At 45.1% G+C, this 17395-nt stretch overlaps 1 protein-coding gene across 1 annotated transcript; it reads left to right on the top strand.

Annotated features, from left to right (window-relative positions):
* The first annotated feature begins 310 nt into the window (after positions 1–310).
* On the top strand, positions 311–853 carry LOC147959693 (uncharacterized). Its single transcript, XM_087532822.1, has one exon. It carries the CDS (start codon positions 311–313, stop codon positions 851–853), a length of 543 nt encoding a protein of 180 aa, XP_087388948.1.
* The last annotated feature ends 16542 nt before the right edge of the window (positions 854–17395 follow it).

Raw genomic sequence — 17395 nt, forward strand, 5'->3', positions numbered from 1 at the left:
AGAGAGTAGAGTAGTAGAGATAAATATTAAATATAAAATAAATATAACAGTAGAGAAGAGAGGAGAGATAAATATTAAATAGAAAATAATGTAACAGTAGAGAAGAGAGTAGAGATAACAGGGACGTCAGGAAAGGATCGCACGCGCGGGAAAAAGCGGCCGGGCGCGTGGCGTTCGACGCGCTTTATAAAATCCAACGCCCTCCCACCGCTCTCTCCCCGCTCCGTGCCTTGCCACCGCTCCGTCCCCGCTCTGCGCCTCGCCACCGCTCTCTCCCCGCTCTTTCTCGCCTCGCCGCCGCCACGTCACCATGCCGCCGTGTCGCCAGGAAACTTGGGGATATCGTGGCATCCGTGCGCGCCCCTCCGGTGGCTTCTCCGCCGAGATCTGGTTCCGCGGGATGCGCCTCGGCCTCAGCAATTTTGACACCGCCAACAAGGCCGCCCGCACGTACGACGCAGTGGCATGGCGCCTCCGGTGGCCTCATAGAACATTGAACTTCCCCAACGTGCCGACGTGGGAGTGGGCGCAGGAGCTCGCGCCTCTGCTGCATCTTATCACCTACGAGGATCATCGCGACAGTCCGAGGAGGGAGCACCATCTCAGCATCACCGAGATGGACGAGGAAGCCATGGCGCTGTGGCACCAAAGCTTCTCTCAGGACATCATCAACAAGCGCGAGTTCTACGCGCAAAGGAGGGCGGAGAGGGAGAAGAGGAGGGCGGAGCGAGCCGCCTATCACAAGGACAAGCGTACGCGAAAAGCTGACGCTCAATTCAACATGAGGCTAGGAGCAGCGTCGCCCTGGGAATCCGACGACGATCGGTATCTTCACACCTACATTGACACGTGAGAGGAGGACATCACCTAGGAGGAGTCGGATGAGGAGGAGTAGTTGAACTCTCTATTTTTTATCTATCTATGCTGAGAACTATCTATGTCTCTACTCTCTGTCTCTACTTCTCAATCTCAGCACTGTAAACGATTTTTTAAAGCGTCGCGCATTGCGCTTCTGTTGGAGATGCTCTAACATGGCAGACGAGTGCTTTTGTGTTGCCCACAAGATGCATGCGTATTACTAGTATATTTTTCTTGCCATGTTGAGATTTTAAAACCACGAGTGCGAACATGTAGAGGAGCAATGAAGACCTAACATGGGATATTGGGGACAGCTTCAAGGAGCGTGGCAAGTTAAAGAGGAGCTGCACCGAACATGTAAAACAAGCTTTGGTAAGTAACACCCTTTCAATTAGTTTCGTTTAGCCTCGTGTTCTTCAATGTGTATATGTTGTAGTTTCCTGTTTCTCTTAGCCTCGTGTTCTTCGATGTGTAATAAGAAGAGTCTTAATCATCCTAGTGCTTTCGTTTTTAGCTTGATGTAGGAAGTGGGTGTTCTCACCTTGTAGTCTGTTTTTATATTTTTCCTTTTGAATTCACTTCTCCGAGTCCTGTTTATCTGGCTTCTACTAAATGGATCTGGGTTGCTCTAAGTATTGATATAAAAAAGAAGTTACTTCATGTCAGGATGCAGTTCCTGCGAGAAGGGAAGTATGGTCAACCTCCAGATCATGTTTCCAAAATGAGGTTGGATTACACACAAGGTGCCAGTTCCCTAATGATGCTGGATTAGACACAAGGCGCAAATTCCCAGATGATGCTGGATTACACACAAGCCAGGTGGAGTCGTCAAATGTTCGTGTCCTCGTGGCTCTAGTAAAGGCTGAAAGAAAGCGTGCAGCAGCCCTTGAGAATGTAGCTGAGTTCCTGAAGAAGCGAAAAGAGCAATCAGATGCTCTCTTCACCCAAGCCAAAGAAGAGATGGAAGAAGCCAGAAATAAGCTAGCAGAGGCAGAGCAGGCTACGTGTTTCCTGCTATCTAAAACTATTGTCAATACAAATTTTCCTTCATAATAGCTAGGTTCAAATGTTTACCCAGTCAGCATGCCTGTTGTGATGTCCGTGCATCTACTGATGTGGCACAAAATAATTTTTTTCGGGTCATGTAACAACAACAATTACTTTGTAAACAATAACAGATGAAGCATTAGACATGGTATAGTTCACGCGCAAGCCCAACATTCCAAGTTCAACTTCCACATCAAACTCATGTTCATAGATATCTACACATTCATAGATAATGTCCACAACCATGATTCACTTTAAAGCCAAAAAATGTGAGGAGAGTTATAAATAAAGAATAACCTCTAGTTCCTACTATCAGTGCGAGCACAACAAGTCAAGACCTTGCGTAATTAATTATATTTTGGTCATTTTTTGACTAATTGCGAATAACTTCTGGAAGTAGGTATAATTTCTAATGCCGACCGCGGCTGGGGTCCATGATATTTTGAACCAAACCAGGCAAAACACCGGGTGTCTATGTCGGTGATGTGGTGGTCGTAGCACTCGTGGGTTCAGAGCAGTGGTGGCTCCCGTCGTTTACTATTCCTTGGTGTTGGCGATGGCCGCAAACGTGTTGGCCACCTCCGCCAGCATGTCGCGGTTCTGCCAACTTTTGCATCGGATGGCGCGGCCAACCACGGTGCAGTGGATGCCGTGGTCCCCCGTGTGCTGGCGTGTAGCAACTGGCCACTCCTCCGCGAGCAGGCTTGGAGCATCGAGTTGATGCACGAGGGGCCAACTTGGAGCGGCAGCTTGCTCCTCCGCTTGCCCACCTGCAGCCTCAACCATCATACTGACGGCCTGGGGCAGGGAGGGAGGTGGGGCAGCGAGTTGCCTGCCTTGTCGGGGCACCCAGCCGGCTTTTATGTCGGAGAACTCATCTTCCTACTCACCGGATGCTATGGAGGGTGTGGAGAAAATAGTGCAAGGAGGCTATGGGGAGCAGCGGTGTGGTGCGGTTCTTGCCAGGCATCTGGACTCATTTAAATAGCGAGCGGATGAGAGGAGCCAGCCGACGTTGTGTTCTAAAATGCTAGCTGGCTCGCGGAAGGATGTGTTGCTGGCACACGCGCGGATTCAATGGAGGTAGGCAGGGCAGTCTGAAGCCGGTGCATGTGGCGAGGAGGTGTGTTCAGCCTGGCCTGCAGCGAGTGGGGCCCTGTTGGCCGACGTGTCGATTCAATGCCTGCGCTATGAGGGGTTGCGTCCGTGTTAGAGCAATCACTCCCTCCAGTCCTTTTTTGTTTGGGTATAACAAAATCTCGTTTTCCATTCACATTTTACAAGTAAAATTCGTGGACAAACTTTGACCCAAAATACGATGGGGACTAGTAAACCAGGACGGAGGTAGTAGTTTTTTTAATTAAAGAAGGGTTTCCCCCTTCCGATTTTCATTACTGAAAACCAACATCTAAACCATAGTATTTTCCCCAGAACTACCAGGTCCAACATCTCGCGACATAAACCCATACAACCATACGTCAAGGAGGTAGTAGTTATGAATTCCATTTTGCTCCATACCAATCGTTCTAAAAACTACTTAAGTACTTATAACGCCCCCTTGAAAAAAATCAAAACTCTCACCCCACTAAAAAATGATATTTTAAACGTGGCTACTCGATCTGTGGCAACTGGCGACCACCGCCTCCAGGCCGTTCACCTGTTTTCCCGACCATCAAATCCTACGGATCAAATTATCACGCGAGCTGACTATTCCTACAAAGGTGCGCTCCACCACGTACCCGGTACCCGCGCGTGCAGCAATCGTGCACCTAGGGTTTTAGGGTTTATTTATTAATGGTGCCTTTACGTAACTCTCATGCATGCGAGACAGCGAGAGACCGACTGTGGGTGTGCGCCACTTCTCTTTGTATATGTACTCCACCGTTTGTTTGGTGTCCAAAAAATTATACAGTAGTAATAACTACTAGCAATGTGCCAATGAGTTGCCACACGATCAAAGTAGATTAATACATATTCACCGATTTGATAGAAAAAAGAGTCTAGTTTTGAAATACGTGTATCACTAAAAATACCTTATGTTTCACTCAAAGTATATTCCTTTGGCGGTTTTGATGAGATAAGGGAGGAATGGTGTTGGTTTCAAGATTTGAGAAGCGGTATATCTCTAATTTCTATTCTTACTAGCAAGATGCCCATGCATTGCATGGAACATCAAGATCTTGTGGGAGAAAAGGATGTACGTGGGAAGGCCTTATCTGCAAATGTGGATAGGAGTGCGGGAAAATTGCCATAGTTTCCTTCCTATCCCTCAAATATAAATCGGACGACCTATATTGCAAGATGGCACGCACACCATCATCACCAACTAGTCGGTGATGATGGTGTGCCTGCCATCCTGCAATATAGGTCGTCCGATCTATATCTAACGGATAGGAAGGAAACTATGGCAATTTTGCAAAAAGGTACCCACACACCTCTCCACATTTGCAAATAAGGCCTTCCCTCGTTCATCCTTTTCTCTCACAAGATAAACTAGTCATACAAATGCATCTTGATGTTACGTGCAATGCACGGGCATCTTGCTAGTTAGAGATAAAAAACAGAGTTGGTGATGATGGTGTGCCTGCCATCCTGCAATAGAGGCCGTCTGATTTATATCCGACGGATAGGAAGGAAACTATGGCAATTTTGCAAAAATATACCTAGACCCCTCCCCACATTTGCAAATAAGGCCTTCCCTCGTTCATCCTTTTCTCCCACAAGATAAAATACTCATACAAATGCATCTTGATGTTCCGTGCAACGCATGGGCATCTTGCTAGTTGTTGCAAAAAGCCCATGTGTGTGTGTGAGTTGTGTGTGTGCGAGAGAGGGAGAGAGGAGGAGGATGGAGTGCATGTGTGACAAAGACACAAAGAGTGTCTGTGCGAGAGGTATCAGCTTAAAATGAGGCGATAGTGTGTGTGTGCACGATTGAGAGGGCGTGTCTCAAGATAGGACGAAAAATCTACATAGATACAAGGAGCGCGAGAGAGACATGTACGCGATAGTGGAAGCACGAGTGTGCAGGTGTATAAACCTATCTGGAGGCTAGTAAATCAATGATGTGAGAGAAATACGAGTCGAGGGTGCGAAAGCGAGAGTTATGTGTGTGTGAGAGAGAGACGATAGTCGGGAAGGGGAGTGGAAGCAGGAGTTGTGTGTGTGAGAGAGTGAGAGCGGGAGGGGGGGGGTTGTCTGATCGGTAAACAAATGAATAATGTCAGCTTATAACTGGGATGGAGACGGAAAGGAGACCGTAACAAATGTTGTGTCTGCAAGAGAGAGTAATTTTAGTGGTATGAGTCATATCTAGAGACATATAGGGTGTGTGAGAGAACCCCATAGAGAGAAAGACAAAGTGAAAGATGAGTGAGACTGTGTGTGTGGCGGTGAAAAAGAAAGCTTAGGTACCTAGTGATACCAGAGAACAATAGAGTCGTGAGAGATAATGAAAATTGTGTAATGTATAATGATAGGGAGAGTGTGACACTTCTCAAGGGAGACGTCGAGAGACCATGTTTGCAAAGATAGGAGAAACATGAAGTGAGCGTGCGGGTGAGCTGGAGAAAAGAGAATGATAGCTACATGAAGGAGCATGCCAGAGAGATGGGCGTGAAAGGAGTCAACATAAAAGGGATTCAAATATTTGAATTAGAGATGATGATACATGTAATTCATACTCGAAACAAAATTGATCTATCAAACATGCATACTCATATGAATTCACGCGCATCTATGTTATTTAATACGTAGATATTACTAATCCATACATTTTAGTAGAACATAGTTTGGTTTAATTTTTTTGAATACAACCTTATGATTTTGAGATCATTGTATTTGTAAATCATATTATATACATATAAAGGAGTAGAATTATTTGTTGTGCTTTTGAAAGTATATATAATAAATGAAGTATATAGAATTTTATTCGAATCGCAAATGGATCCTGGTCGAACAAAAATAGAATACAAACTGGATTCAAATTGAGTTGGCACAGTAAACTTGCACTCTTGCTCTGCAAAAATATGAACGAAGCGGGGAATGTCGCAGTAACCGCCTGAAACCAAAATCTGCGAGATGGAAATTACTACCTATCCCTGACACGCAAAGCCTATCGGCTCGATTTCTATAGGTTTCGATAGGGGTAGGTTTGTAATTTCACTCAAACGTGACATAACCGCCTCTCACCCGGATTCATACACGGTGGACGCCAAACCATAGTGTCTCCTCGGCCGAAATCGACTCCCTTCCCGGTTCATACACGATGGCGCCAAAAAGAAACTCCTGCCGGCGAATATTCGATGTATGCGAGATTACCGTCCTATCCCCAACCGACTAATATTGCTGTGATGTAGGAAATTTTAAACGGGGGCTAAGTTTGTAAATTTCCTTGCATTTGGGACAAGCGCGCCCTGAAGACATGGTTCCCCCTTCCTCTCTCCCTCCATTTCCCCATTCATACTCCATGGGCGCCAAAACAACCTCTCCACCCCAGCCACCTCTGTCCGCCACCCCATCCACTGCCGTCCTCCTCCACCATGCCGGAGCTGATACCCCGACGCCGTTGTCCATTACAAGAAATCGACCTCTCTCATCCGCAGCTTCGGACTGGGATCCTTGCATCCAGTCCTCTCGCTTCATCCCCACCCTCGTCCACCTTGCCGGCGCCGCTCCTACGACCGTCTCGTCCACCGCGCCCCGCCGCCACCGTCTACCCTCCTAGATCTGCTTGCACGCCACCGACAGCCATCGCTACCATAGCACCGTCAAATTCTCAGCAGATGCATACACGACGCCGCACCAGAGGTGGTACTCTTTCGTATCTACTCAACTTATTTATCGCAACAAGAAAATAGATCGCCACTGCTTTACTCTGATTTTCTTGTCCATCACTTACTTGCTAGTTGAAAGCAAACATTGGTTGCGAAGTTGCCTTTGTCCGGTTTGCACCTTTAGATCCGCCATGGCACGCTCAACACTATACTCACAATGCTTATGGTTTTCCCCTTTTATATTCCACACTAGTTAAATGACAGTAGACTAAATTTCAAAATTGGGCTAGTCAATTTTTCAAAGCTCGCCGGAGTTTGCCGGTGTGAATGAAGGGGCTCGTTTGGGGATGGTGTTTGTGGGGGGTGGTGGTGGGGCCTCGCTGAACGAAGAAAACTCGACGTGGGCGAGGGCGGGGTTGGGGGTGGGGGTGGCGGAGGAACACAGTTGGTGGGGGCGGTTCAGGGTAGGGCGGGGGGTCGGGTCCGGTGGTTCGGCCTGCGGCCTGTGCGGTGTTCTGTATGGGAAGAATCAGAGACGAGGAAGAAGAAGGATTAGGATACGTAGGATCTTCATCCAACCGCCTAAAATGGTCGACTGACCCAAATGATAAAAGTCACGCGACTTGCATTCAGACATGCCTTTATATTCAGCACCATCATCGTACCTGCTTAGCACTGCTCCTGAATCCATCAAGCTAAACAACGTGCCAGTCATAATTCCAAACTTGTTGCTCTAATACGAATGTGATGTTACTAAAACAGATAACATTTAATTGGTCAGCTAATGTTCCTACTTTACTTTCGAAAAGCACGTGCACCACATATAGAGAGACAACACGGAGTTGCATTCTTAATGCGCTCTGGTTCATCATGTGTGGGCACTGTGCAACGAACATTTTATTACCCAAAATCTGCTTGCTCTTCTTTAGCATGTTCCTCTTCCGTTCTTCTTTAATAAGTACTCTCTCCGTTCCTAAATACAAGTCTTTGTATAGATTCCACCATGGACTACATATGGAGCAACATGAGTGAATCTACACTCTAAAATGTATCTGTATACATCTGTATGTGATCCATAGTGGAAATCTCTACAAAGACTTATATTTTGGAACAGAGGGAGTATGATAGTAGTATAGTATGTTCCTTGTAGTGAAGATGAGCAGGGACATTTGCAGTGTAGAGGTCTATACGATCGGTTGTGATGGACACTTTGAACTCTTCAGGCCTCTTTGATTCTTAGGATTTTGTAAACATAGGAATAGGATTTGTAGTGGCCTGCCCACTTGAATCCTATAAGATTAGCAAGGAAATGCGGGGAGCTGTGTCGCCTTTGATAGTTACACTGATATTAACAGTACCGCACCTTCAGTTGAAGAGAGCTGGTATCCAAAGCCTTTCTAGCCGTACCGGCAATACTAGCACATATATTCCAGCAAGTTCCACTTTGCTGATTTTACTCCTGATGCTTATGGTTTTCCCGTTATATCTACACTATGATCTATGTAGCGACTATGTGTCGCACTAGCAGCAGTCCACTCTTGAAGTTAAACAACACACCAATCATAAGTCCAAAGCTTACTTCTTCAAATACGAATTGTGATATGATACTGATATTAGTTAACAGACACACATTTAATTGGTTAGGTAATGCTCCCACTTTATTTTCCAAATGCATGTGGCCACATATAGATAGACAACATGGAATTGCATTTCTTTGGGCGTTGTGATTCATCATGAGTGGGAAACCAACATTGTATGCAATGCAGCAGAACCTCAAGAATAGGCTTCCTCTTCTATTCTTTAACATGTTCCTCTTTTGTTATTCTGTATTAGCACGTACAATATGTTCCTTGTCCGGAAGGGGAGCAGGGGCATCTGCAGCCAACAGCTGATAGAGCTGGCCTGTAATCGATAGGCTTTCAATTAGTAGCGGCAATACAACACTGTATTTTCCAGCCAGTTCCACTTTCCCGATTGATATATCATGGTTATGGTGTATCCCATTTATGTACACTATGATATGCCTAGTTGTTGTGTGCTCTTGTTATCATGGTTTGGCAATAAACTCTCTATACAGTATATTATGAACCTATCATCTGCCAACTATCCTTACTTCTGGAACCTATTTTTTTGTTTACTTGTGCCATATTATATTAATGCATGCACCATATTACAACACACATCAAGTAGCATGTTCTAATTTGGCAAGGTTTTATTGATTGCGCGTATCTTGCATATGTTGTCTTGCATTTCTTCTACTTTGTTGCACCACCATGTGCTTAGTTTACTCATCATATATGTCAAGATGCCATGCCCATCTATTATCAATACATATTCCATCTGTCATCATACCATGTTTTTCCACTCAAATGTTGTTCTTGTGCATCAGACATCAAAAAGGAAGAGGGTGATTGCCGAACCTGAAGGAGCACCAGCAAAGTCCTTGAAAAACGTGGTGGTGCCAGATAAATCAGACATCACCCCACTTATATTGGCTGTACAACCAGTGACACAAAACGTAGGACCGACTCCAGCAGACTATACCCATACTTCACTGGCCACGCCACTAGCCCCACCACACAGGACCTGCACACTATCTAAAGGTATGCCGATTTCCGTTGCCATAGCACCAGCCGTACCATAGAACAATCCCATCTAGCAAAAAGTACAACAAGTCCACCGGCCGAAGACCTATCCCAAGTGCAGAGACGGCCAATTCCTACAGATTGGAACCCCATTCCAGTTATTCCCAGTTTTAAAGACAATGCTTTCAATGTTGTTAGGGACTACGTTCATATATTCCCATCATGGGAAGATTATAATGAATACAAACACCATTTTCACATCTTCCTGTCCCACTTACATGTAAGTGCTATTATTCATGGTAATTATTTTCCTGTTTTCTGCTGATTGAACACATCAATGATTTACATTACATTGTTGTAAGTAGGCAAGGGTCAATCTAGATAGTCATGACGAGCAAAGCTTGCTTGCGCTTTTCAAGGAAGCATTGCAGCAGTATCGGTGTTACCTAAGGAAATCACCCTTTGATGGCAAGTCTATAAACGAATTTCTGGTGAAGTCTCCTGTGCTAAATTTAGGAGACATTGAATGGAAAAACATTGTTATGCACTGGTCTTGTTCCCCGGATGAAGTACTGTCTATGATATCTGTAGCAACCAGACCTCAAACGGTCCAATCTCTGTGCTCGGGTGTCATCCTTGGATCAGTAATGCTGACACCACACAGTACTTGAAGGATTATAACAGAGTAGCAATCACACACTTATTACATCGAGTGTCTCAAAAGAGAACTTATTACAATAAATATGGCTTAAGGCCATCTAATAACGTTAATAGCGGAAGGCTTGGAAGATAAGTGAGTCCATCAACTCCAATGGCATCACTGAGTATAGAACCATGACCTAAAGGCACCTTACTCGTCATCTGAAAAGTCTACAACATGAACGTTGCAGCCCAAAACGGGTCAGCACATGGAATATGCTGGCAAAGTAACACATAGAGAGCAATGAAAGAATAAGGCTATACTACATGCATATTTGGCTGGTGGAAAGCTCTATGGTTACAGTTTTGCGTAAAGCCAATTTTTCCCTACTGCAAAGGAATAAATTTTATTTAACTATCATGGTAGTTGTTAAACATTGAGAGTGTAGACACCCTCTCAATCCCAATTAAGCATCATCATTAAAACCTAACAAAATTAATTTAGAGTAACATGATGAGATTCACATGATTATCCAAGTACTAGATACTCAAAACGTCCATAACTGGGGACACGGCTAACCATGATTAGTTTATACACTCTGCAGAGGTTTGCGCACTTTTCCCCACAAGACTCAATCTCCCCCGTTGGGATTCTCGCACTACATGATGTTTGAGAAACGGATGACCGAGACATAGTCTTTCAGAAGCGCTTGCACCTTACGAACGGGTAGACCGTACCAACCTACATCCCCTACATCTGCTAGTCTACCACTGTAAGAGTTCGCACGACTTAGTCAACTATGATAGAGCCCATAGTAGCTTGTGGCTGCACACGAAAGTTTCTAGTATGAATAATCTCATGATCCCTTTGAGCCTGGGTGGCGGTCCAAAAGAAAAACAGGCAATCGGTGGAATACCCAGGTGCCTCAATCCACCCAGATGTGTGTTTAAGTTGTCACCTTAGATAAACCATTAATTTACAATCTCACATCTGTCATGGATACACTCACCCAATCCACGTCTACTAGCATAGCATGGCATAATAAGCAAACATAGAAGTAACTCCCAAAGGTTTGATAATAAACAGGTAATAGGTACTACCTCATCTACTTCCCGAACCCACAATTTAATTAGATCCTAATCTTGCAATGTGTGAGGATTGATCTAATGCAATAAAACTGGGTAATAGGAAGTATGATCAAAGTGTTACTTGCCTTGCTGATGTTCCGTGAAACCTAGCGATTCAAAGTAGCAAGCGGCGCACTCCGGGTACTCTATCGCAAACAAACAAGCACACAATAAGTACTCATCTAATGCACAGGTAAAACTCGAAGAAGAGATCTAACCAGATAGTTCAACTTAAGAACTCCGGTTGGCAAAAAGAATCAAAACAAACGAAGCAACGATAGACAACGGCAAATGAAACAAGCTCCATTTACTGATCTAAATCTAGGTCAAATTTTACCAAGGCAAAAACTTGTTTGAGTTGGTTAAACGGAAAGAGGGTTTTGAGACGAAACTCCAGGCGCTTGAATCGCCTGATTCCGATAAACGAGCGAAAAGTTAAACTAGAACGAAAATCGGATCAGAAATCGTGATCAGAAATAATCGCGGATTAATCCGAGGAAAAGAAAAACGACGAACATAATAACTAATGAACGTTCGTTTTCTGGAACTAAACGATGAACGCGTTCGTTAAAATGAACGGACGAGCGAACGCTTGCTAAATAAATAAATCGGAAAAAACCGATCTATTTAAAAAAAACGAAAACTAGGGTTTTCTAAAAAAACCAAATCGATTTTTCTCAGAAAACTGGGCGGTGGGGCGGCTACCTCGGCTCGGTCCGGCGGGGCTACGGCGGGGCTTCCGGTGGGCAGCGGCGGCGGCGGGGCGGCGGCAGCAGCAGCTTTGGTGGCGTGCGGTGGCAGCGGGTGGCGACTCGGGGCTCCCAGAGGGGCCCCGGGGTGGCTATTTAAGAGAGGGGGGCGGCCTTGCTAGGGGAGGGGGTCAGCGGCGCATGCGTGCCCGGCACGGTCTCCCCGAGTCCGGCGGTAGCTCGGCGAGGGAGGCGGTGGCCTGGCGGGCCGGCCTGGGTTTTTTCTAAAACAATTTCGCCGAATCTAATAAAAATTCTAGAAAAATAAATAAAAATCTAAAATTGCCAAAACAAAATTTCACCGTCTAAATAAAATATTTAGAACAAGATGAACATTTTCTTGGCCCTAAATGCAATTTTGAAAACATGCAATTTTTCCTAAATTCAAATAAAACCATGAAAAACTCCAGAATAAAACCTTATTTGATTTTTTATTAAATCCTCAATATTTCTTTATTTTGGGAAAGTCATTTTATTCCCTCTCTAATATTTTTATAATAGAAATAATTTAAGATAAAATAAATCAAATCAAATGATCCTATTTTTCAAAATTTGAGAAAACTCAAACATGAAAATAACAAAATCCCCAACTCTCTCCGAGGGTCCTTGAGTTGCGTAGAATTTCTAGGATCAACCCAAAATGCAAATAAATATGATATGTAGTGATGATCTATTGTATAACATTCCAAATTGAAAATTTGGGATGTTACAATATCACATGACCATTTGAACTTCTACTTTTTCGCATGTGCCTTATAGATCTTTTTTGTAGGAAATCAGCTTGAAGAAGAATTCTGGTTTGAAAAGAACGACAGGATATCGCGAATATGCCGCCCACTTCTTTGCTCTTGTTAGTACCTTTGTCCTGTATCACCGTACTTCCATTCATACCTGGTTCATTATGTGACAGCAGTATGCATGATAGCTTGCTTATGAATTGTTTGCTTCAAATTATCATATCTGTATGAATGGTTACATTAGTATAGAATATATCCAATGCCAATGAAATTTTCAGCTCTGCATTATTCTTGTAAGTACCTGCTGTCCTTTATCAGTGTACTTATATGTACAGGTAGTTGTTCATGTACCATCACTCTGCATCCTATTTTCCTTTTGCCCTCCATTTTCTACGCATTAGATCTATATTTATGTAACGCCCCAAGACCGATGTGCCAGGTGTCATCCAATTATTCGCTGTTGTTGCCTTGTCTTTGCTTGCGTGTCATGCATTGCATATCATGTCATCATGTGCATTTCATTTGCATACATGTTCGTCTCATGCATCCAAGCATTTTCCCCGTTGTCCGTTTTGCAATCCGGTGCTCCTATGTCACCCGGTGTTCCTTTCTACCTTCTTTTCGTGTGTGGGGGTTAAACATTTCCGGATTGGACCGAGACTTGCCAAGTGGCCTTGGTTTACTACCGGTAGACCGCCTGTCAAGTTTCGTGCCTTTTGGACTTCATTTGATACTCCAACGGTTAACCGAGGGACCGAAAAGGCCTTGTGCATATTGCAGCCCAACACCCCTCCAAAGTGGCCCAAAACCCACTTAAACCTCCTCGATCATCTCAGTCGTTCGATCACGATCGCGTGGCCGAAAACCGCACCTCATTTGGACTCTCCTAGCTCCCTCTACCTATAAATATGTGATCCCCTCCAAATTTTCGCGCAGTCCAAACCCTAGCGTCTTCCTCCTCGCGCCACCGGATATGTCCGTCCCGCCGCTGGACGTGTCCGCCGCCGCCGCCACATCACTCCGACAAATGGGAGCGCGACACGTCAGCGCCGCTGCCTACCGCACACACTCAGCCGCCGCCATGTGTCCGCCCGGCCTCCCCACTTCGCCGCACCACCCGCCAGGCCCGCCGGGTCCAGCCGCGGCCCTCCCGGCCCGGTCGGCCGCCCGCCAATGCTAATTGCGCCCGAGCACCGCGCGCCTCCCTCCGCCGCCATGCTCGCCGCCGTATGCCTCGCCGCCGCCGCCATGCTCGCCGGCGTCCTGCCCTGCCGCCTCGGTCGCCGGACCACCCCGCGCCACCTCGCCTCGCCTCGCCGGCCACCGCGCGCCACCGCCACCCTTGCCGCGGATCCGGTCGGGCCGGACCGGATCCGGCCGTCCTCGAGCTCCCCGCCGCCACATTGCCGAAGAAGCCACCGGCATCGTCGTTGACCTTGGAACCCTGGATCTAGATCTGGAGGTGGTAATTTCGGCTAAGTCCCCGTTTTCCAGATTCAAATGCCCTTGTTCATCATGCCACAACTCATCACCTGTAACTCCGTTTTGCGCGTGTAGCATATCAAAATGTTCGACTCAGAGAGTACATCATTTCATCTCATTGCATCATTTTCATTTGAGCTCATCTTGATGCCCGAAATGCTGTTGGAAGAGAGCTATTTGAGATAATTGTCAGATCTGCTGCACCAAATAGCTATTTGTCATTTTTGCCATGATTAATGTATGCATGATATGCTCCTGAGCTCTACATGTGTTTTGTTATATGCCATGCCATATTTACAGAGGTGCTTACCATGTATTTTTGTGACATGTGTGGTGACTAGCACAAGCTTGCAAAGTGGTGCATTCGTTAATGCTGATTTCAGGGACTTTGAATTTCACTAAGTCCTTGATCTGTTTTTATCAATATGCCATATGTTCATGTTGTTTCCTAGTGATCCGTGCCTCTTTTGACGATGATCAGTAAGAATGATTTGTTAATCTTGTAGTGCTATATCCATCCATATCTTTGTTTGCAATTATGGAGCACCCTAGCTTGAGTCAATCGAGCTCTACTTTTGCTATTTCGTGAATCTGGGCAGATTGTCTACTTGTTAGCAATTTTGCCGAGGATGTTGTAGTTGATCCGTGCATGCTATGTTGTTGTTCTTGCCATGCCTAGCTTTTATAATATGTATCCTTGGTGGGTGTATGCTTAGATTGTCATGCCTTGCTCTGTAGTGAGTGCATCGAGCTCGTAAACATGCCTACTTGCTATCATATTTGCATGCTCCAGTTTTTCACTAAGTCTGAGATCTGATTATGTTTTGCCATGTTCACATGCTTGCAATTGTATTTTCTGATCCCTTCTGGGTCAAGGTCACTAAGGGACTTTTGTTAAGCTCTTTGAATAGCTCCATGCCAAGCCTTACTTTGCCATGTTAAGTTCCTGTCGCATGTAGTTTTCATCCTCCAAAGTGTGCTACCTGATCTGAAATTCCAGGCTTGTGTTAATTTCAGCTAGTCTGAAACCTGTTTACCGTTTGCATTTTTGCCATGCTTGTTTGAACCTGTTAATGGATGATTTGGCCGTAGCTCAGTGTTCAACTTTTGTTAAGAATCATGAATGCGTCCCTGCCATGTATTTTGTTGCCATGTTTGAGTGCTGTAGCATATTTATCTTGTTGCATTTAGATGGCTACTTGCTGTTTATCGTAGACCGGTGCCATATTTGTTTTCCTTGCCATTTCCAAACCGTGCATCCGATTCCGGTGATCTTTATATCGATTTCAACCGAAATCACCTCATCTATCCAGTGGCATTCTTGGATTTCCATGTTGAGGCCAGGTTCCATCATTCCTTGTCAAATCATGCATATGCATCGCATACCGCATCCCGCATATCATACCATGTTCATGTGTTGGTTGTTTACTATGTTGTGTGCTTTATTTTCCGGTGTTTGCTTCTTTGGGTTGGTTCCGATTATGTCGTGTTGTGAGGATTCGTTCGTCTACGTCCGTTTGTCTTCTTCATGGACTTGTTCTTCTTCTTTGCGGGATTTCAGGCAAGATGATCATACCCTCGAAATCACTTCTATCTTTGCTTGCTAGTTGCTCGCTCTTTTGCTACGCCTATGCAGTGATACATACCACTTGCTTATCTTGCCTCCCATATTGTTAAGCCAATCCTCTAACCCACCTTGTCCTAGCAAACCGTTGTTTGGCTATGTTACCGCTTTGCTCAGCCCCTCTTATAGCGTTTTTAGTTGTAGGTGAAGATGAAGTTTGTTCCTTGTTGGAACATGGAGATGTTGTTCCTTGTTGGAACATGTTTACTTGTTGGGATATCACGATACCTTTTATTTAATTAATGCATCTATATACTTGGTAAAGGGTGGAAGGCTCGGCCTTATGCTTAGTGTTTTGTTCCACTCTTGCCGCCCTAGTTTCCGTCATATCGGTGTTATGTTCCCGGATTTTGCGTTCCTTACGCGGTTGGGCTATTATGGGAACCCCTTGACAGTTCGCCTTGATTAAAACTCCTCCAGCAATGCCCAACATTGGTTTTACCATTCGCCACCTAGCCTTTTCTTTCCCTTGGGTTCTGCAGACTCAAGGGTCATCATTATTTTAAACCCCCCGGGCCAGTGCTCCTCTGAGTGTTGGTCCAAACTACAGTCCTGTGCAGCGCCCCCTCAGGGAAACTCGAGGTTTGGTTTTAGTTGTATGGAGCGCTCATCTGAGTGTGCCCTGAGAACGAGATATGTGCAGCTCCTATCAGGATTTGTCCACACATTCGGGCGGTGTTGCTGGATTTGTTTTAACTTGTCAAAATTGCCTTGTAGAACCGGGATACTGAGTCTGATCGGAATGTCTCGGGAGAAGGTATATCCTTCGTTGACCGTGAGAGCTTGTCATGGGCTAAGTTGGGACACCCCTGCAGGGATTTGAACTTTCAAAAGCCGTGCCCGCGGTTATGGGCAGATGGGAATTTGTTAATGTCCGGTTGTAGAAAACCTGAAGTTGACCTTAACTAAAATACATCAACCGCGTGTGTAACCGTGATGGTCTCTTTCCGGCGGAGTCCGGGAAGTGAACACGGTGTTGGAGTTATGCTTGACGTAGGTTGTTCTAGGATCACTTCTTGATCATACTTTTATCGACCGTGCTTTGCCTCCTCTTCTCGCTCTCATTTGCGTATGTTAGCCACCATATATGCTAGTCGCTTGCTGCAGCTCCACCTCATACCTTTACCTTACCCATAAGCTTAAATAGTCTTGATCGTGAGGGTGCGAGATTGCTGAGTCCCCGTGACTCACAGATACTTCCAAAACCAGCTTGTAGGTGCCGATGAGTCTGTACAGATGACGCAACCAAGCTCAAGGAGGAGCTCGATGAAGATCTTGTCCTTTGTGTTGTTTCATTCTAGTTGATCAGTAGTGGAGCCCAGTTGGGGTTGATCGGGGACCGTGTCGCATTTGGGGTTCTTCTTTTATTTTGGTTCCGTAGTCAGACCTTGATTGTATTTGGATGTTGTAATGCTTTATTCATGTAATTGTGTGAAGTGGCGATTGTAAGCCAACTATGTATCTCTTTCCCTTATGTATTACATGGGTTGTGTGAAGATTACCTCACTTGCGACATTTCTTTCAATGTGGTTATGCCTCTAAGTCGTGCTTCGACACGTGGGAGATATAGCCGCATCGAGGGCGTTACAATTTACCCTTACCATAAGGTCGGATAACATCGATGGTCCTGAAGAAGGTTAGCTCTGCATTGCTCTTGGTTGTACCATTTTCGTGTATCGTTGTACTTACATTTAACGCTACTTGGTCATGTAGCATCACTCTTCATCTTATCTTAAATATTCTCCATTTTTCTTATATTATCACATCTATA

The sequence above is a fragment of the Triticum urartu genome, chromosome 7A (genome assembly GCF_056163025.1).
Source record: "Triticum urartu cultivar PI428250 chromosome 7A, HENAU_Tu73, whole genome shotgun sequence".
Classification (NCBI taxonomy): Eukaryota; Viridiplantae; Streptophyta; class Magnoliopsida; order Poales; family Poaceae; genus Triticum; species Triticum urartu.